Source organism: Hyperolius riggenbachi, chromosome 8 (genome assembly GCF_040937935.1).
Source record: "Hyperolius riggenbachi isolate aHypRig1 chromosome 8, aHypRig1.pri, whole genome shotgun sequence".
Classification (NCBI taxonomy): Eukaryota; Metazoa; Chordata; class Amphibia; order Anura; family Hyperoliidae; genus Hyperolius; species Hyperolius riggenbachi.
In genome coordinates, this window is record NC_090653.1 from 29533679 (window position 1) to 29554814 (window position 21136).

The window sequence follows — 21136 nt, forward strand, 5'->3', positions numbered from 1 at the left end:
TTCATTATATCATAAGTTTATTTTCACTTCAGGTTTGCTTTACGACTGGTTAAAATATGGAATATCTTACTACAGGTAGTAGCTATGGCAAATTCTATATTTGCAGTTAAAAAGGGATTGGATGCTGTTTTAACTTTTAAAGAGACTCTGTAACAACATTTTCAGCCTTAGTTCTTCTATCCTATAAGTTCCTATAGCTGTTCTAATATGCTCTGGCTTACTGCAGCTTTTCCTAATTGCACAGTGGCTGTGTTATCTCTGTTATGTGATCTAATCTGTTTTCTTCTGTCGGCACAGTCAGGCTAAGGCTGGAATGTGTGGAATGTGCAGGGCTGCTTGTGATTGGTAGAAGCGATACATACCCTCTGCAGGCCCCCTGCACACTCTGTATGACTCACACACTCTGCTTACGTGAGCCTATCACAAGCTGGTTAGTTTGTTTGTAAACACTGCCTAAAACTGGCAATTACAAGCCAGGATTGCAGCAGGGAGTGGCAGAAACAGCACAGAGGGGCCCAGGAGAAAATAAGGAATAGAATGGTATGCTTTTTGCTGTAAAAATTTTAGAGTGCAGATTCTCTTTAAGGGAATCCATGTTAAAAACAAAACAACAAAAAACTAGCAAACACTATTCAAATAGGGAGAAAAAAAAGCAATCCATGAATAGATTGCCACTTTATCCAAATAGGCCCCTATGTTTTTTGCAGTTAATTGCATTTTTTGCGACCAACTTGGCAAGTCCTCCATTGCATTTGAGTAATAAAAAATAATAGTCTTCTACTCACTTTCTGTTGTCTGAGGTGCAGATGTTGTTAGTGGCACAGTTGTGGGTCCTGTCGTCCTCTCGGTCTCAGAAGATGTAGTACGACCTGTTGTCATGTGTGAAGATTCCGAAATTAAACCTGAAGATGTTTTCTCAGACAACGTTCTCAATTCAGTCACTGTAGATCTGCTTACAGCTGTGGTCATTAATGAACTTTCATTCTTAGCAGGACTAGAGTTCTGAGTTGTGGTATGCAGCGTTTTTTCACTTGTAGTAGAGACAGAACTCTCATTGGAGGTATGAAACCCATGATCACTTATCGTAGGACCTTCTGTTGTACGGAATGTGATCTCACTCAGCGTTGTGTTTTTTTTCTTCATTGTTGTGTGGAAGGTCTTGTTAGTCATGCTAGAAGAAGATCTGTCAAATGAAGTGTGGAAAGTATTTTCAATGGTAGTAGGACTAGATCTCTCAGATGAAGGGTGGTGTGTATTCTCACCTAAAGTGCTTTCACTAAAAGTAGTATGAGATCTTTCAGTTGTTGAATTGAATGTATTCTCATGAATGGTTGGACTAGATCTCTCCATTGTAGAATGGAACGTATTTTCAGTTAGACCATGACTAGATTTTTCCACTGTACTTTGACTTAATGTAGGACTAGCTCTTTCTGTGGTAGAATGGAATGTTTGCTCACTTATGGAGGATGTCACCAATGTAGATGGTAACGTATTCTCACTAATAGTAGGAATAGATATCTTCATTGTAGAATGAAATGTATCATCAGTTAGAAGAGGACTAGACATTTCTGTTGTAGAATGGAATGTACTTTCTTTTAGGGTAGAATGGAAAGTTTGCTCATTCATGGTAGGACTTGATATCTCCAACGTAGAAGGTAATGTGTTCTCACTAATAGTAGGTATAGATCTCTCCATTGTAGAATGAATTATATCCTCAGTTAGAGTGGGACTAGATTTACCCAACGTGGAAAGGAATGGAGCTTCATTTATAGTAGAACTTAAAAGGAAGGAACTCTCACTTAAAGTAGAACTAGACTTCTCTGTTGTAGACTGAAATGTATTCTTGCTTGGAGTACCACTAACGCTCTCTGCTATAGAATGAATGGTAATCTTGCTTAGAGTAGGTCTCTCAGTTGTAGACTGAAATGTATTTTCAGTTAAACCCTGACTAGATCTCTCGATTGTAGGTCGGAAAGTATTCTCAGTTAGACTATGACTAGATTTTTCCACTGTACTTTGACTTGGCGTAGGACTAGCTCTTTCTGTTGTAGAATGGAATGTTTGCTCACTTATGATAGGACTTATGGATATCTCCAATGTGGAAAGTAGTGTTTTCTCACTAATAGTAGAATGGAATGTATCATCAGTTAGAGTAGGACTAGATCTCTCCATTGTAGAATGCAATGTGCTTTCACTTAGGGTAGGGCTAGATCTCTCTGTTGTAGAATGTAATGTACTTTTACTTAAAGTAGGACTAGACTGTTCTATTGTAGAATGGAATGTACTCTCGCTCATTGTAAGACTAGATCTCTCCATTACAGTAGACAATGTACCCTTACTTACAGTAGGAATTGATCTACCAATTGTAGAATTAAATGTATTATCAGTTTTAGTTGGACTAGACATTTCTGTAGTAGAATGCAATGTATTCTCACTTAGAGTAGGACTAGATCTCCCCACAGTAGAATGAAATGAATTCTCAGTTTTAGTTGGACTAGATATTTCTGTAGTAGAATGGAATGTATTCTCACTTAGAGTAGGACTAGATCTCTCCACAGTAAAATGGAATGTATTCTCAGTTTTAGTTGGACTAGATATTTCTGTAGTAGAATGGAATGTATCCTCACTTAGAGTAGCACTATATGGCTCCATAGCAGAATGGAATGTATTCTCACTTAGAGTAGGACTAGATCTCCCCACAGTAGAATGGAATGTACTCTCACTTAGTGTAGGACTAGATGTCTTCACAGTAGAATGGAATGTATTCTCACTTACAGTAGGACTAGATCTCTCCACAGTAGAATGGAATGTATTCTCACTAAGAGTAGGACTAGATATCCCCACAGTAGAATGGAATGTATTCTCAGTTTTAGTTGGACTAGATATTTCTGTAGTAGAATGGAATGTATTCTCACTTAGAGTAGGACTAGATCTCTCCACAGTAGAATGGAATGTGTTCTCACTTAGAGTAGGACTAGATCTCCCCACAGTAGAATGGAATGTATTCTCAGTTAGAGTTGGACTAGATCTCTCCACAGTAGAATGGAATGAATTCTCAGTTTTAGTTGGACTAGATATTTCTGTAGTAGAATGGAATGTATCCTCAGTTAGAGTTGGATTAGATCTCGCCACAGTAGAATAGAATGTATTCTCACTTAGAGTAGAACTAGATCTCTCCACAGTAGAACGGAATGTATTCTCACTAAGAGTAGGACTAGATCTCTCCACAGTAGAATGGAATGTATTCTCAGTTTTAGTTGGACTAGATATTTCTGTAGTAGAATGGAATGTATCCTCACTTAGAGTAGGACTAGATCTCTCCACAGTAGAATGGAATGTATTCTCACTTAGAGTAAGACTAGATCTCCCCACGGTAGAATGGAATGTGTTCTCAGTTTTAGTTGGACTAGATATTTCTGTAGTAGAATGGAGTGTATCCTCAGTTAGAGTAGGACTAGATCTCTCCACAGTAGAATTGAATGTGTTCTCAGTTAGAGTTGGACTAGATCTCGCCACAGTAGGATGAAATGTATTTTCAGCTTTAGTTGGAATAGATATTTCTGTAGTAGAATGGAATGTATTCTCACTTACAGCAGGACCAGATCTTTCCACTGTAGAATAGAATGTACTTTGACTTAGGGTAGGACTAGACCTTTCTGTGGTAGAATGGAATGTTTGCTCACTTATGATAGGACTTATGGATATCTCCAAAGTAGAAGGTAATGTCTCTATTGTAGAATGAATTGTTTTTTCAGTTAGAGTTGGACTAGATCTCTCCATGGTAGAATAAAATGTACTTTCATTTAGGGTAGAACTAGAGCCCTCTGATGTAGACCGGAAGGAACTCTCACTTAAAGTAGAGCTAGACTTCTCTGTTGTAGGCTGAAATGTATTCTTGCTTGGAGCACTACTAAAGCTCTCTGTTCTAGAATGAAATGTAATTTTGCTCAGAGTAGGTCTCTCAGTTGTAGAATGAAATGTATTTTCAGTTATAGTAGGTCTAGATCTCTCAGTTGTTGAATGGACTATATTCTCACTTACAGAAGGACTCAATCTCTCGACTGTAGAATGGAATGCATTTTCATGTAAGGTAGAACTAGATCTCTCTGATGTAGAATAAAATGAACTCTCACTTACGGTAGGGCTAGACTTCTCTATTGCAGAATGAGAAGTACTCTCACTAATGGTGGGACTAGGTCTCTCCTTTGTAAAAGGCAATGCACTCTCACTAATAGGAGGAATAGGTGTCCCCATTGTAGAATGGAATGTATTCTTATTCAGAGTAGAACTAGATGCCTCTGCTATCGAATATGATGTCCTCTCACTGAAGGTAGGACTTAATTTCTCTGTTGTAAAATGGAGTGTACTCTCATGTAGAGTAGGATTAGAATGAAATGCATTCTCAGTACTAGTTGGATTTGATACTTTCTTAGTAAATGTATTCTCGCTTACAGTAGGACTTGATTTCTTGGCTGTAGAATGGAATGTGATTTCACTTAGGCTAGGACTAGACTTCTCTGTTGTAGAATGGACTGTACTCTCACTCACTGTAAAACCCGTTCTCTCCATTGTAGGAGAGAATGTACCCTCACTGATAATAGAAATTGACCTCTCCATTGTAGAATGAAATGTATTCTCAGTAATAGCTGGACTAGATATTTTCTTAGTAGAGTGGAATGTATTCTCGCTTAGAGTAGGACTTGATTTCTCAGCTGTAGTATGGAATGTATTCTCGCTTAGAGTAGGACTTGATTTCTCAACTGTAGTATTGAATGTATTCTCGCTTAGAGTAGGACTTGATTTCTCAGCTGTAGTATGTAATGTATTCTCGCTTAGAGTAAGACTTGATTTCTCAACTGTAGTATGGAATGTATTCTCGCTTAGAGTAGGACTTGATTTCTCAGCTGTAGTATGGAATGTATTCTCGCTTAGAGTAGGACTTGATTTCTCAGCTGTAGTATGGAATGTATTCTCGCTTAGAGTAGGACTTGATTTCTCAGCTGTAGTATGGAATGTATTCTCGCTTAGAGTAGGACTTGATTTCTCAGCTGTAGTATTGAATGTATTCTCGCTTAGAGTAGGACTTGATTTCTCAGCTGAAGTATGGAATGTATTCTCGCTTAGAGTAGGACTTGATTTCTCAGCTGTAGTATGGAATGTATTCTCGCTTAGAGTAGGACTTGATTTCTCAGCTGTAGAATGGAATGTGCTTTCACTTAGAGTAGGACTAGGTCTCTCTGCTGTAGAATGGATTGCACTCTCACTTAAAGTAGGACTTGCTTTCCCAATGGTTGAATGAAATATACTTTCACTTACAGTTGGACTAGACTTCTCCACTGTTGAATGGAATGTACTTTCACTTAAAGTCGGACTTGATTTCTCAAATGTAGAATGAAATGGGCGCTCACTCATGGTAAGACTAGATCTCTCCATTGTAGGAGGCAAAGTACTCTCATTAATTGTAGGAGCTAATGTTTCTGTTGTGGAATAAAATGTACTCTCATGTAAAGAAGGGCTAGATATCTCTGTCATAGAATAGAATGTACTCTCACTTAGGTTAGGACTAGATCTCTCTGTTGTAGAATGGAATGTACTCTCACTTAGGTTAGGACTAGATCTCTCTGTTGTAGAATGAAATGTACTCTCACTTAGGTTAGGACTAGATCTCTCTGTTGTAGAATGAAATGTACTCTCACTTCGGTTAGGACTAGTTCTCTCTGTTGTAGAATGAAATGTACTCTCACTTCGGTTAGGACTAGTTCTCTCTGTTGTAGAATGGAATGTACTCTCACTTAGGTTAGGACTAGATCTCTCTGTTGTAGAATGAAATGTACTCTCACTTAGGTTAGGACTAGATCTCTCTGTTGTAGAATGAAATGTACTCTCACTTCGGTTAGGACTAGTTCTCTCTGTTGTAGAATGGAATGTACTCTCACTTAGGTTAGGACTAGATCTCTCTGTTGTAGAATGAAATGTACTGTCACTTAGGTTATGACTAGTTCTCTCTGTTGTAGAATGGAATGTATTCTCACTTAGGGTAGGACTAGATCTCTCTGTTGTAGAATGGAATGTACTCTCACTTAGGGTAGGACTAGATCTCTCTGTTATAGAATGGAAGGTACTCTCACTTAGGGTAGGACTTGTTTTCTCTGTTGTAGAATGGAATGTACTCTCACTTAGTTTAGGACTAGATCTCTCTGTTGTAGAATGAAATGTACTGTCACTTAGGTTATGACTAGTTCTCTCTGTTGTAGAATGAAATGTACTCTCACTTAGGTTAGGACTAGATCTCTCTGTTGTAGAATGGAATGTACTCTCACTTAGGGTAGGACTAGATCTCTCTGTTGTAGAATGGAATGTACTCTCACTTAGGGTAGGACTAGATTTCTCTGTTATAGAATGGAATGTACTCTCACTTAGGGTAGGACTTGTTCTCTCTGTTGTAGAATGGAATGTACTCTCACTTAGGGTAGGACTAGATCTCTCTGTTGTAGAATGAAATGTACTCTCATGTAAAGAAGGACTAGACTTTACTGTTGTAAAATGGAATGGAATCTTACTCGGAGTAGAACTAGATCTCTCTGTTGTAGAATGAAATGTACTTTCACTTAGATTAGGACTAGACTTCTGTGTTGCAGAATGGAATGTACTCTCACTTACGGTAGGATTATATCTCTCTGTTGTAGAATGGAATGTAATCTCACCCAGAGTAGGACTAGATCTCTCTGCTGTAGAATGGAATGTACTCTCACTTAGGGTAGGACTAGATCTCTCTGTTGTGGAATGGAATGTACCCTCACTTAGAGTAGGACTAGAGCTCCCTGTTGTAGAATGGAATGTACTCTCATGTAAAGAAGGACTAGATCTCTCTGTTGTAGAATGGAATGTACTCTCACTTAGTGTAGGACTAGGTCTCTCTGTTGTAGAATGGAATGTACTCTCACTTAGGGTAAGACTAGATCTCTCTGTTGTAGAATGGAATGTACTCTCATGTAAAGAAGGACTAGACTTTACTGTTGTAGAATGGAATGGAATCTTACTCAGAGTAGAACTAGATCTCTCTGTTGTAGAATGGAATGTACTTTCACTTTGGGTAGGACTAGATCTCTCTGTTGTAGAATGGAATGTACTCTCACTTAAATTAGGACTAGACTTCTGTGTTGTAGAATGGAATGTACTCTCGCTTACGGTAGGATTATATCTCTCTGTTGTAGAATGGAATGTAATCTCACCCAGAGTAGGACTAGATCTCTCTGTTGTAGAATGGAATGTACTCTCACTTAGGGTAGGACTAGATCTCTCTGTTGTGGAATGGAATGTACTCTCACTTAGAGTAGGACTAGAGCTCTCTGTTGTAGAATGGAATGTACTCTTACTTAGATTAGGACTAGACTTCTGTGTTGTAGAATGGAATGTACTCTCACTTACGGTAGGATTAGATCTTTCTGTTGTAGAATGGAATGTAATCTCACCCAGAGTAGGACTAGATCTCTCTGTTGTAGAATGGAATGTACTCTCACTTAGGGTAGGACTAGATCTCTCTGTTGTGGAATGGAATGTACCCTCACTTAGAGTAGGACTAGATTTTTCTGTTGTAGAATGGAATGTACCCTCACTTAGAGTAGGACTAGATTTTTCTGTTGTAGAATGGAATGTACTCTCATGTAAAGAAGGACTAGATCTCTCTGTTGTAGAATGGAATGGAATCTCACTTAGGGTAGGACTAGATCTCTCTGTTGTAGAATGGAATGTACTCTCACTTACAGTGGGACTAGATCTCTCTATTGTAGAATGGAATGTACTCTCACTTAGTGTAAGACTAGGTATCTCTGTTGTAGAATAGAATGTACTCTCACTTAGGGTAGGATTAGATCTCTCTGTTGTAGAATAGAATGTACTCTCATGTAAAGAAGAGCTAGACTTCACTGTTGTAGAATGGAATGGAATCTTACTCGGAGTAGAACTAGATCTCTCTGTTGTAGATTGGAATGTACTTTCACTTAGATTAGGACTAGACTTCTGTGTTGCAGAATGGAATGTACTCTCACTTATGGTAGGATTAGATCTCTCTGTTGTAGAATGGAATGTAATCTCACCCAGAGTAGGACTAGATCTCTCTGTTGTAGAATGGAATGTACTCTCACTTAGGGTAGGACTAGATCTCTCTGTTGTGGAATGGAATGTACCCTCACTTAGAGTGGGACTAGAGCTCTCTGTTGTAGAATGGAATGTACTCTCACTTAGGGTAGGATTAGATCTCTCTGTTGTAGAATGGAATGTACTCTCATGTAAAGAAGGACTAGACTTCACTGTTGTAGAATGGAATGGAATCTTACTCAGAGTAGAACTAGATCTCTCTGTTGTAGAATGGAATGTACTCTCATGTAAAGAAGGACTAGACTTCCCTGTTGTAGAATGGAATGGAATCTTACTCAGAGTAGAACTAGATCTCTCTGTTGTAGAATGGAATGTATTCTCACTTACGGTAGGACTAGATCTCTCTGTTGTAGAATGGGATGTACTATCACTTAGATTAGGACTAGACTTCTGTGTTGTAGAATGGAATGTACTCTCAGTTAGGGTAGGACTAGATCTCTCTGTTGTGGAATGGAATGTACCCTCACTTAGAGTAGGACTAGATCTCTCTGTTGTAGAATGGAATGTACTCTCATGTAAAGAAGGACTAGATCTCTCTGTTGTAGAATGGAATGTAATCTCACTTAGGGTAGGACTAGATCTCTCTGTTGTAGAATGGAATGTACTCTTACTTAGGGTAGGATTAAATCTCTCTGTTGTAGAATGGAATGTACTCTCATGTAAAGAAGGACTAGATTTCACAGTTTTAGAATGGAATGTAATCTCACTTAGTGTAGGACTCGATCTCTCTGTTGTAGAATGGAATGTACTCTCACTTAGGGTAGGATTAGATCTCTCTGCTGTTGAATGGAATGTAATCTTGCTTAGATTAGGACTAGATCTCTCTGTTGTAGAATGGAATGTACTCTCGCTTAGATTAGGACTAGACTTCTGTGTTGTAGAATGGAATGTACTCTCACTTAGAGTAGGACTAGCCCTCTCTGTTGTAAAATGGAATGTACTCTCACTTATTGTAGGACTAGATCTCTCTTTTTTAGAATGGAATGTACTCTCACTTATTGTAGGACTAGATCTCTCCGTTGTAGAATGGAATGTACTCTCACGTAAAGAAGGACTATACTTCACTGTTGTAGAATGGAATGTACTCTCACTCAGAGTAGGACTAGACCTCTGTAATGTAGAATGGAATATATGCTTACTCAGAGTAGGACTAGATCTCTCTGTTGTAGAATGAAATGTACTTTCACGTAAAGAAGGACTAGATCTCTCCATTGTAGGGGGCAATGCACTCTCAGTTATACTAGGAATTGATTTCTCTGTTGTAGAATGAAATGTATGTTCACTCGAAGTAGTGCTAGATTTCCCTGCTGTAGAATGGAATGCACTCTCGCGAGTAGGACTAGATTTTATCAGTGTAGTGTGCAACGTACTTTCACTTAAAAAAGGACTAGATTTCACTGTGGTAGAATGGAATGTACTCTTACTTAGAGCAGGACTAGATCTCTCTGTGGTAGGATGAGATGTTGTGTTACTAGAAGCAGGTCTAGATCCCTCCACTGTAGAGTAAATTGTACTCTGATATATATTAGGGGTAGATGGCACAGTTGAAGAAGAGAAAGTAATAGCAGGAATAGATTTTTCAATTGTAAACTGAAATGTATTCTGAGTTAAAATAGGACTAGATTTCTTCATTGTAGAATGGAAGGTACTCCCAGTTACTGCTGGGGAAGCAGTTTCTGTGTGGATGGAATTCTCAGTTACTGTTGGAGAAGATTCCTCAGTTTCTGTGTGGATGGAATTCTCAGTTTCTGTTGGAGGTGATTCCCCAGTTTTTGTGTGAATGGAATTCTCAGTTACTGTTGGAAGAGATTCCTCAGTTTCTGTGTGGATGGAGTTCTCAGTTACTGTTGGAGAAGATTCCTCAGTTTCTGTGTGGATGGAGTTCTCAGTTACTGTTGATGATTCTGCAGTTTCTGTGTGAAATGAATTCCCAGTTACTGTTGGAGAAGATTCCTCAGGTTCTGTGTGGATGGAATTCTCAGTTACTGTTAGAGGAGATTCCTCTGTTTCTGTGTGGATGGAATTCTCAGTTACTGTTGGAGAAGATTCCTCAGTTTCTGTGTGAATGGAATTCTCAGTTACTGTTGGAGAAGATTCCTCAGTTTCTCTGTGAATGGAATTCTCAGTTACTGTTGGAGAATATTCCTCAGTTTCTGTGTGGATGGAATTCTCAGTTACTGTTGGAGGAGATTCCTCAGTTTCTGTGTGGATGGAATTCTCAGTTACTGGTGTAGCAGATTCCTCAGTTTCTGTGTGGATGGAGTTCTCAGTTACTATTGGAGGAGATTCCTCAGTTTCTGTGTGGATGGAGTTCTCGGTTACTGTTGGAGGAGATTCCTCTGGTTCTGTGTTGATGGAGTTCTCAGTTACTATTGGATGAGATTCCTCAGTTTCTGTGTGGATGGAATTCTCAGTTACTGGTGTAGCAGATTCCTCAGTTTCTGTGTGGATGGAGTTCTCAGTTACTATTGGAGGAGATTCCTCAGTTTCTGTGTGGATGGAGTTCTCGGTTACTGTTGGAGGAGATTCCTCTGTTTCTGTGTGGATGGAATTCTCAGTTACTGTTGGAGGAGATTCCTCTGTTTCTGTGTGGATGGAATTCTCAGTTACTGGTGTAGCAGATTCCTCAGTTTCTGTGTGGATGGAGTTCTCAGTTACTATTGGAGGAGATTCCTCAGTTTCTGTGTGGATGGAATTCTCAGTTACTGTTGGAGGAGATTCCTCTGTTTCTGTGTGGATGGAATTCTCAGTTACTGGTGGAGCAGATTCCTCAGGTTCAGTGTGGATGGAGTTCTCAGTTACTATTGGGTGAGATTCCTCAGTTTCTGTGTGGATGGAATTCTCATTTGCTGTTGGAGAAAATTCCTCTGTTTCTTTGTGGATGGAATTCTCAGTTACTGGTGGAGCAGATTCCTCAGGTTCTGTGTGGATGGAGTTCTCAGTTACTATTGGATGAGATTCCTCAGTTTCTGTGTGGATGGAATTCTCAGTTGCTGTTGGAGAAAATTCCTCTGTTTGTGTGTGGATGGAATTCTCAGTTACTGGTGTAGCAGATTCCTCTGTTTCTGTGTGGATGGAGTTCTCAGTTACTGTTGGAGAAGATTCCTCAGTTTCTGTGTGGATGGAGTTCTCAGTTACTGTTGGAGAAGATTTCTCAGTTTCTGTGTGAATGGAATTCTCAGTTACTGTTGGAGGAGATTCCTCTGTTTCTGTGTGGATAGAGTTCTCAGTTACTGTTGGAGGAGATTCCTCTGTTTCTGTGTGGATGGAATTCTCAGTTACTGTTGGAGAAGATTCCTCAGTTTCTGTGTGGATGGAATTCTCAGTTACTGTTGGAGGAGATTCCTCAGTTTCTGCGTGGATGGTGTTCTCAGTTACTGTTGGAGAAGATTCCTCAGTTTCTGTGTGGATGAAATTCTCAGTAACTGTTGGAGGAGATTCCTCAGTTTCTGTGTGGATGGAATTCTCAGTTACTGTTGGAGGAGATTCCTCTGTTTCTGTGTGGATGGAATTCTCAGTTACTGTTGGAGAAGATTCCTCAGTTTCTGTGTGGATGGAATTCTCAGTTACTGTTGGAGGAGATTCCTCAGGTTCTGTGTGGATGGAATTCTCAGTTACTGTTGGAGGATATTCCTCTGTTTCTGTGTGGATGGAATTCTCAGTTACTGTTAAAGAAGATTCCTCAGTTTCTGTGTGGATGGAATTCTCAGTTACTGTTGGAGAAGATTCCTTAGTTTCTGTGTGGATGGAATTCTCAGTTACTGTTGGAGTAGATTCCTCACTTTCTGTGCGGATTGTGTTCTCAGTTACTGTTGGAGGAGATTCCTCAGTTTCTGTGTGGATGGAATTCTCAGTTACTGTTGGAGAAGATTCCTCAGTTTCTGTGTGGATGGAATTCTCAGTTACTGTTGGAGGAGATTCCTCTGTTTCTGTGTGGATGGAATTCTCAGTTACTGTTGGAGAAGATTCCTCAGTTTCTGTGTGGATGGAATTCTCAGTTACTGTTGGAGAAGATTCCTCAGTTTCTGTGTGGATGGAATTCTCAGTTACTGTTGGAGGAGATTCCTCTGTTTCTGTGTGGATGGAATTCTCAGTTACTGTTGGAGTAGATTCCTCCGTTTCTGTGTGGATGGAGTTCTCAGTTACTGTTGGAGAGGATTCCTTAGTTTCTGTGTGAATGGAGTTCTCAGTTACTGTTGGAGAAGATTCCTTAGTTTCTGTGTGGATGGAATTCTCAGTTACTGTTGGAGGAGATTCCTCTGTTTCTTTGTGGATGGAATTCTCAGTTACTGTTGGAGTAGATTCCTCAGTTTCTGGGTGGATGGTGTTCTCAGTTACTGTTGGAGAAGATTCCTTAGTTTCTATGTGGATGGAGTTTTCAGTTACTGTTGGAGGAGATTCCTCAGTTTCTGTGTGGATGGAGTTCTCAGTTACTGTCGGAGAAGATTCCTTAGTTTCTGTGTGGATGGAATTCTCAGTTACTGTTGGAGAAGATTCCTCAGGTTCTGTGTGGATGGAATTCTCAGTTACTGTTGGAGGAGATTCCTCTGTTTCTGTGTGGATGGAATTCTCAGTTACTGTTGGAGTAGATTCCTCAGTTTCTGTGTGAATGGAGTTCTCAGTTACTGTTGGAGGAGATTCCTCTGTTTCTGGGTGGATGGTGTTCTCAGTTACTGTTGGAGAAGATTCCTCAGTTTCTATGTGGATGGAGTTCTCAGTTACTGTTGGAGAAGATTCCTCAGGTTCTGTGTGAATGGAGTTCTCAGTTACTGTTGGAGAAGATTCCTCAGGTTCTGTGTGGATGGAGTTCTCGGTTACTGTTGGAGAATATTCCTCAGTTTCTGTGTGGATGGAGTTCTCAGTTACTGTTGCAGAAGATTCCTCAGTTTCTGTGTGGATGGAGTTCTCAGTTACTGTTGGAGAGGATTCCTCAGGCTCTGTGTGGATGGAATTCTCAGTTACTGTTGGAGAAGATTCCTCAGTTTCTGTGTGATTTACATTCTCAGTTACTGTTGGAGGAGATTCCTCAGTTTCTATGTGGATGGAGTTCTCAGTTACTGTTGGAGATTCCTCAGTTTCTGTGTGATTTACATTCTCAGTTACTGTTGGAGAAAATTCCTCATTCTTTAAGTGGCTGGAACTCTGAATTACCCTCGGATTAGATGCCTCAATTCCTGAGAAAATGAAAAGATCAAAAAATACTTTGAAGTCAAGACTGAAGCTTTATATCTTTTTTTCGGAAGGCTCTAAGGAACTAAGAGGTTCATTCATCAATCAGCAGTAATATTATCTCCTAGTAGAAAAAGTGAATTGGATCTGGCCCATAGAAAGGTTAAACACCAAGGGATAACACTCAGAGGTGAAGGTAGCAGTGCATACCTCTGACATCCTTAAAGGACTGCTGCAGCGAAAAAATTAAGCAGTTAAAACCTGACAGAACTGACAGGTTTTGGACTAGTCCATCTCCCCATGGGGGATTCTTGGGGTTTTCTTTGATTTCAAAAGCATTTCCTGAATGGCAGCTGCCAAGTCTAACTGCCAAAATAGTGTGCAAGTGACTAAGGAGGCTGGCTGGTATCTTACTGTTTTAGCAGTTAATCTGCCATTCAGGAAATGCTTCTGAAAACAAAGACAACCCTGAGCATCCCCATGAGGAGATGGACTAGCCCAAAACCTGTCCGTTCTGTCATATTTTAACTGCTTCCTTTTTCGCTGGAGTGATCCTCTAAAGGACAACTGAACTAAGAGGAATATGGAGGCTGCCATATTTATTTCCTTTTAAACAATACCAGTTGCCTGGCTGCCCTGCTGATCCTCAGCCTCTAATACTTTTAGCCATAGACTTTGAACAAGCATATGCAGATAAGGGCCTCGATTCATCTTTGTCTTTGCGATAACCTTTTCCAGTTCGTTAAATTACCGAATTCGAAGCTTATCAATTTCTAGTTGTATTCATCAAGGTTTTTCCGCATTCGATGTGACTTTCGATAAAATATTGATAACAATGTGGTAACCATTCGGTAACGTGTCGATATTTCCATTTTACAGCGGTAATTTAACACAAGGCCATAAGACTCCCGTGAAATTGTGGGTAAAAAAGGCAGTCCTTTGAACACTACGTAGCAACATTCTGAATAGGCCTTAACACCTGGACCTGGATTATGGAAGTGGTTTGGGACAATCCCACAATTTTGCCAGCTATGGTTTGATAGGAGCCTTTTCTGAAATAATATAGTGCAGCTAGCAAATTAGTTAACCCTGCCAGCTGCCACTGCCTGTGTTCCCTTACAAGATGATTCAAGAGAAATGCCGATGTCCTGGTATAGCAAATAAATCCATTCTCTTGCAAATTGATCTGGTTCTAGACCTTATTCTTGTCCTTCTGCACCTTTGAATCACTCTCAGCTGATACATAACCACTTCTAATGGCTCCATCTTCTCTGTCAGCAATGATCTGACCGGAATAACGACAGAGCAGTGAAGGAGATAACTAATCCTAAATGTAACGCTAAACCACGCCCACTTTCATTTTCATGAATTGCACTTTCTTCCGTTTTACCGCATCATTACCGAATGATTACCGAATGCTCGCTAAAAGCTGTAGATAACTGTGATGAATCCTGAAATCAACTTATCGAGTTCGGTATTTTACCGAGCTGTCGGTAATTGATTCGATAAGTCTTGATGAATCGAGGCCAAGGTGTTTCTGGTAATATAGTCAGATCTGACAACATTAGCTGCATGCTTGTTTCTGGTGTTAGTCAGACACTACTGCAGCCAGACAGATTAGCAGGGCTGTCAGGTAACTGGTATTGGAAAACAAGAAAAACAAAATCGAGAGCCCCCCATAGTGTATTATTGATGATGGTGGATAAATTGTAGCAGCAAATTGAAATATACTCACAAGTGTGGGTTGCCAAAGTTCAGGCAACCACTATATGCACATGAGGGGATATTAGACCTGTCCCCACTCAGGTTAAGAAGTCGCTCTCCATAGAAGGAAGCAAGGGTGTACACACCCATCCACCAGGTGGATCACAATAGCGTACAGAAGTAACAGAGGCGCTGTGCTTTATACACACACTTGTAAGTTACTCCTTTTGTATTTTTGCCCGAGGAAGCGGGCTTGAGACCCGTGAAACGCGTTGCATATTTTTAGAGTAAGGATTAAAACTTTTGATCATATAGAATCGTGTTTATCCTGGGAAAGTAAGTCCACCCTTACCCCCCATCTTATTTTGTTTTAAATTTATGATATTTTATCCTGTTGGCGCCTCGGTTACTTCTGTAAGGTAACTGGTATTGTTTAAAAGGAAACAAATATGGCAGCCTCATATCCCTCTCAGTTCAGTTGTCCTTAAAAGCGCGCCTGGAGTGAAATGGCTATAGATGCTGATATATTAACTTCCTTTTAAATAATGCACATTGCCTGGCTGTCCTGCCGATCCTCTGCCTCTAATGCTCTTCCCCATGTTCAGGGACAAGCATGCCGATCAGGTGTTTCTGACAAGTCTGACTGGATTAGCGTCATGCTTGTTTCAAGTGTGTAATTTAGAAACTTCTGATGCCTGAAAGATCAGCAGGACTGCCAGGCAACTGGTATTGCTTAAAAGGAAATATGGCAGCCTCCATATACCTCTCACCTCAGGTGGGCTTTAAAGAGGATCTCCAGTGAAAATAATGTAATAAAAAAAGTGCTTCATTTTTACAATAATTATGTATAAATGATTTAGTCAGTGTTTGCCCATTGTAAAATCCTTTAAATCCCTGATGTACATTCTGACATTTATCACATGGTGACATTTTTACTGTTGGCAGGTGATGTAGCTGCTGCTTGCTGTTTTGGCAGTTGGAAACCGCTGTAAACAGCTATTTCCCACAATGTAACAAGGGTTCACAGATGGGAAACTGCCAGGAGTACCACGGTCCTCAGAGTTTCTTGTGGGAGGGGTTTCACCACAATATCAGTCATACAGCGCCCCCTGATGGTCTGTTTGTGAAAAGGAAAAGATTTCTCATGTAAAAGGGGGTATCCGCTACAGATTGGGATAAAGTTCAATTCTTGGTCGGAGTTTCTCTTTAGGCTACTTACATACACTATATTCAACTTAGCCAAGGTGGACAATAATGATTGTGTTGGGTGAGAGTCTAGAGTGTGAAGTCTCTGGTTGTTTTGTGATCCTAGTGACCCCTGAACACATTCTCCCGCTCCGAGTTGTGGCAACTCTGCCATGTGCAGTGCATCGTCCCTCCTCCTGCTTCCATAGCAACAGTCTGAACAGCCTCAGCCCCCAAACTGTAGCCAAAGGGATCAAGTCCAGATACCTGCCAGATGACAAGTCTCGTATTTGCATACACGGCTTTTGAGACCGCATAACGCCTATGGGTGGTCGCAAAGTGGCTCCCCCACGACCGCCTAAGGCTCCCTGCACACTGCATGCTATTCCGATTTTTAATTGGTTTTTACATCCGATTCCGATTGCGTTACTGCATGCTGCGTTTTTTCCTCCGTATTTCTGTTGATTGTATTCAGGGAAAATCGGAATTGCAAATCGGAATCAGAAACGGAATCGAAATCGCAAAACAGATTTGCAGTGTGCAGGGAGAATTACACCGATTGGCATCAAGAGCGGTGGGTGGAGATTAGCGGGAATGCGCACACGGATGCGCGCGCATCCCCTCTGAGTTACGGAGTGCCGCTCTGTAAACAGCCTGCCAGCCTGCGATCACGGCTGGCAGGCTGTAAAAAAAGAAACTGACATTTCTTTCACATGTACAGCGCTGAGATCTACAGCAGTGCTGTACTTGGGACAGCCCTGTCACTTGTCTGTCCCCTGGGGTGGCTCTGAAAGCGATCCCCTCTCATAGGCTGATGCCTATAAAAGAGGATCGCCCTAATTGGACCCCATGGGGAGGGATACAAAAAAAAAATGTATTAAAATTTAAAAAAAAACAAATAAATAAATAAAGCCTAAAGCAGCAATCAGAGCCCACCAACAGAAAGCTCTGTTGGTGGGCAGAAAAGGTGCCAAGATTCATTTTGCTGCTAAGTTGTATGGCTCTGCAGCAAGCTGGGCTGCAGAGCACTGAATTGTAAAAATAGCCTGGTCACTAGGGGGTGTAAGGCTGTGGTCCTTAAAGAAGTGATCTAAGCAAATAAAAAAAAAAAAGATCCACTTACCTGGAGCTTCCTCCAGCCCATGGCAGCCGTCCTGTGCCCTCGCCCCAGCTCTGGTGGCTCCCGGCTTTCTCCGCTGGCGCAGCCGACCTCGCCAGGTCAGGTCCCGGGTCGTCTTCTTCTGCGTTCCACCGCGCGGGTCACGTGGTCTCTCCAACGTCATTTGCCGACCCGGAACCTGACCTGCCGAGGTTGGCTGTGCCATCAGAGAAGACCGGGAGCCGCTGGAGCTGCGGCGAGGGCACAGGACGGCTGCCACGGGCTGGAGGAAGCCCCAGGTAAGTGGATCTTTTGGGTTTTTTTTAAAGCCTGGATGTTTCTTTTAAGTGGTTAAATGACAAACATTTTTTTCGTTCTCTGTTACAGAATCATTCAGCTGATACAAATCCTTCAATAAATCTGCACTGTTTCTACTTCCTGCTTTCATGGAAGCAGACATTAACATAATTAGCAGACATTGTTAACATCCTGTGATTTCAAATGAGCTTATCGCCCATCTCTGGCATATCAGTCATGTGACAAAGGGGAGAGATCAAATTACAACTTGTGATTAGACACAAATGAGGAGGAATTATGGTGGCCATACATGGTACAATAGAAACGTTCGATTATCCCGTTTATTCGATCTAAATGATCGAATCAAATGAAAGTTGATAATATTTTTTTTTTCGATCAAGAAATTTCGACGATTATCCCGTTTTTTTTTTAGAAAAATCTGATCGGACATGCTGAAAAAAATCTTTATATTCGATCTAACGGAAAAATCTAACTAAATTATCTAATCGAAAAAAAAATGAAAAATTGTACCATGTATGGCCACCTTTAGACAGACTAAACTCTCTAAATACATACAGGGTGCATGTCTCTCTGTTTTCCTTTTGTTCTGTGCAAGAGTTCAGGTCCACTTTAAGGACCATCTGGGCCCAGAATCTAGCTTGTGGACATGTCTCCTTTGAGGTTTTGATAGTGACTTCCGAGCAATGCCTGAGCCCATTGTTCCCCTCCTTACCCTGCCTTCTGCCATTGTCCATCCTCACTTCTCCCGTCTCTATAGAAACAGGAGGTTTGCTTAGCTGTGCAACGTAGTTCGGCCAGAAGGATCGAGCTCAATCCTTATAGACGATACTCCTACCAGTGATGATCGAAGTGTGTAATTACGATTTTCTGAAATTTTGCGTAATTTTCTTAATTACGATTGTAATGAAAAAATCATAATCACAAAAAAATTACGCAAAATTTCATGTAATTATGACCATACATGAATTTTCCATAATTATGATCCATAATTACAATTGTTTTCGTGTAGGATTTCAGTGTAGAACAATTTCCATGATTTCGTGTTAACAGTAATTTTGTGTAAAAGCAATAAACCACGATTTCAGTTTTCCGCATTTTTCGTAATTCCAATAAATTACATTATGACCAATGAAACACAAAATTACGAATTATGATTTTTCTACTAATTACAATTTTGTGCGGTAATTGCAAATTTTGTGTTATGATTACAAAAATGCAACATTTCCACTCAATGCCTGCTAATGACAGCGATGTATAATATTTATAGTCTGTTGGACTTCAACTTGACCACATGGCAAACAATAGGGCCTGATTTCTGTCACTGAGATAAAGTTTCAGTAACCGTTATCAATAACAATTTTAAAATGTAAAATACATGTAAACACATACTAATAAGAAGTACAAATAGCCAGAAAATTTGATTCTGACATTTGATTCTGTGGGAATAAGTCAAAAAAAATTTTTTTCAAAAAGACCTTGCAGTTTTTGAGAAAATCGATTTCAAACATTTCAAAGAAAAAAATGCTTTTTAAACTGGTAAAATGACATTTTGCTGCGTTACACTGAGGGCACAGGGGGACAGACGTGACACAGTGGTGGGGCAGAGGTGGAACAGAGGAGACACTGGAGGCGCAGGGGGCATAGAAAAGTTACGGAGACAGATGGCGTAGTGTTTTGACTTATGAACAGATTTGCATAAAAAATGAACTTACAGGACCAGATTTATCAAAGCAGTTTTTTCTTCTTAACCTCCTTAGCGGTAACCCCGTGCTGGACATGGGGTAAGCCGCTGCGGAGGATTTCTCAGGCCCCGCTGGGCCGATTTGCATAATCTTTTTTTTTATACACAAGTGCTAGCTGCGTGTTACCTACAACCGCCGCCGCTCCGCGCCGATTTGCCGCTACCCGCCGCGTTAGAGGGTGCCCCCCCAAGACCCTGTGCGCTGCCTGGCCAATCAGTGCCAGGCAGCGCTGAGGGGTGAATCGGGACTCCCTCTGACATCACAACGTCGATTACGCCATGGCGACGGGGGAAGCCCTAAAGGAAATCCCGTTCAGAACGTGGTGGGGGGATGCCATTGTTCAGCGGCTATCATGTAGCTAGCACTAGGCTAGCTACATGATTTAAAAAAAAAAATTGTTCTGCACTGCCTCCCTGGCGGATTTAATTGACCGCCAGGGAGGTTAAACAGTTCTAACCAGCAGGAGGAACAGTTTTGCATGATAATAAGAACATTCCTAAATCCTTCTTAATAGCTGCAGTTTAGCGGGAATTTCCAGAACTGCACTACAGTTAAGAAAAGTGCAAATCCATCCCTAAACTATCGCAGATTAAAAAGTGCTTAAAGAGAACCCGAGGTGGGTTTGAAGAATATTATCTGCATACAGAGGCTGGATCTGCCTATACAGCCCAGCCTCTGTTGCTATCCCAAACCCCCCTAAGGTCCCCCTGCACTCTGCAATCCCTCCATAAATCACAGCCACGCTGCTGACAAGCAGCTTGTCAGAGCTGGCTGTGTTTATCTCTATAGCGTCAGTCTGCTGCTCTCCCCGCCTCCTGCAGAACTCCAGTCCCCGCCTGCATCCCTTCCCTCCCTGCTGATTGGAGGGAAGGGACGGGGGCAGGGACCGGAGCTATGCAGGAGGCAGGGGAACAGCTGAGACTGACACTACAGATGAAAACACAGCCTCACAGCATGACTGTGATTTATGAGGGATTGCAGAGTGCAGGGGGACCTTAGTGGGGTTTGGGATAGCAACAGAGGCTGGGCTGTATAGGCAGATCCAGCCTCTGTATGCAGATAACATTCTTTAAACACACCTCGGGTTCTCTTTAATAGAAGTTCTACAGACAGTGCAGCAGTGCAGGCTAGACATGATTTGTGAAGGGCTCCTCCCCCCTGCTGCCAGGTGTCCTGTGAAGCTGTTCTGTGCTTAACCCTTCCAGTGCTGGACATTGATGCAATATAGCAGATGTATTGGTTACCTCTGCAACAGCTATGTCGCTGACACACTGCACTGTCGGAGGAACTCCTCCTATTTTACAACAGTTTTAGAAGGAAACTGCACTGTCTAGTTATTTCTTAAAGAGAAACCATGACCAAGAACTGGACTTCATCCCAATCAGTAGCTGATACCCCCTTTTACATGAGAAATCTATTCCTTTTCACAGACCATCAGGGGGCTCTGTATGGCTGATATTGTGGTGAAACCCTTCCCACAAGAAACTCTGAGGACCATGGTCCTGGCAGTTTCCTGTCTGTGAACTTCGTTGCATTGTGGGAAATAGCTATTTACAGCTGTTTCCAACTGCCAAAAAAGCAAGCAGCAGCTACATCACCTGCCAGCAGTAAAAATGTCACCATGTGATAAATATCAGAATGTAAATCAGGGATTTAAAAGATTTTACAATGGGTAAGCACTGACTAAATCATTTATACATAATTATTGTAAAAATGAAGCACTTTTTTTAATACATTATTTTCACTGGAGTTCCTCTTTAAG

At 41.0% G+C, this 21136-nt stretch overlaps 1 protein-coding gene across 1 annotated transcript; it reads right to left on the reverse strand.

The window, feature by feature from the left end:
• Window positions 1-896: 896 nt before the first annotated feature.
• Window positions 897-17498, reverse strand: LOC137527256 (fap1 adhesin-like). The gene is made up of 3 exons (XM_068247762.1): window positions 17339-17498; window positions 958-13331; window positions 897-902 (listed from the first exon to the last, which is right to left on the reverse strand). The coding sequence occupies exons 1-3, from the start codon at window positions 17496-17498 to the stop codon at window positions 897-899; spliced, it is 12540 nt and encodes a 4179-aa protein (XP_068103863.1).
• Between the last annotated feature and the right edge of the window lie 3638 nt (window positions 17499-21136).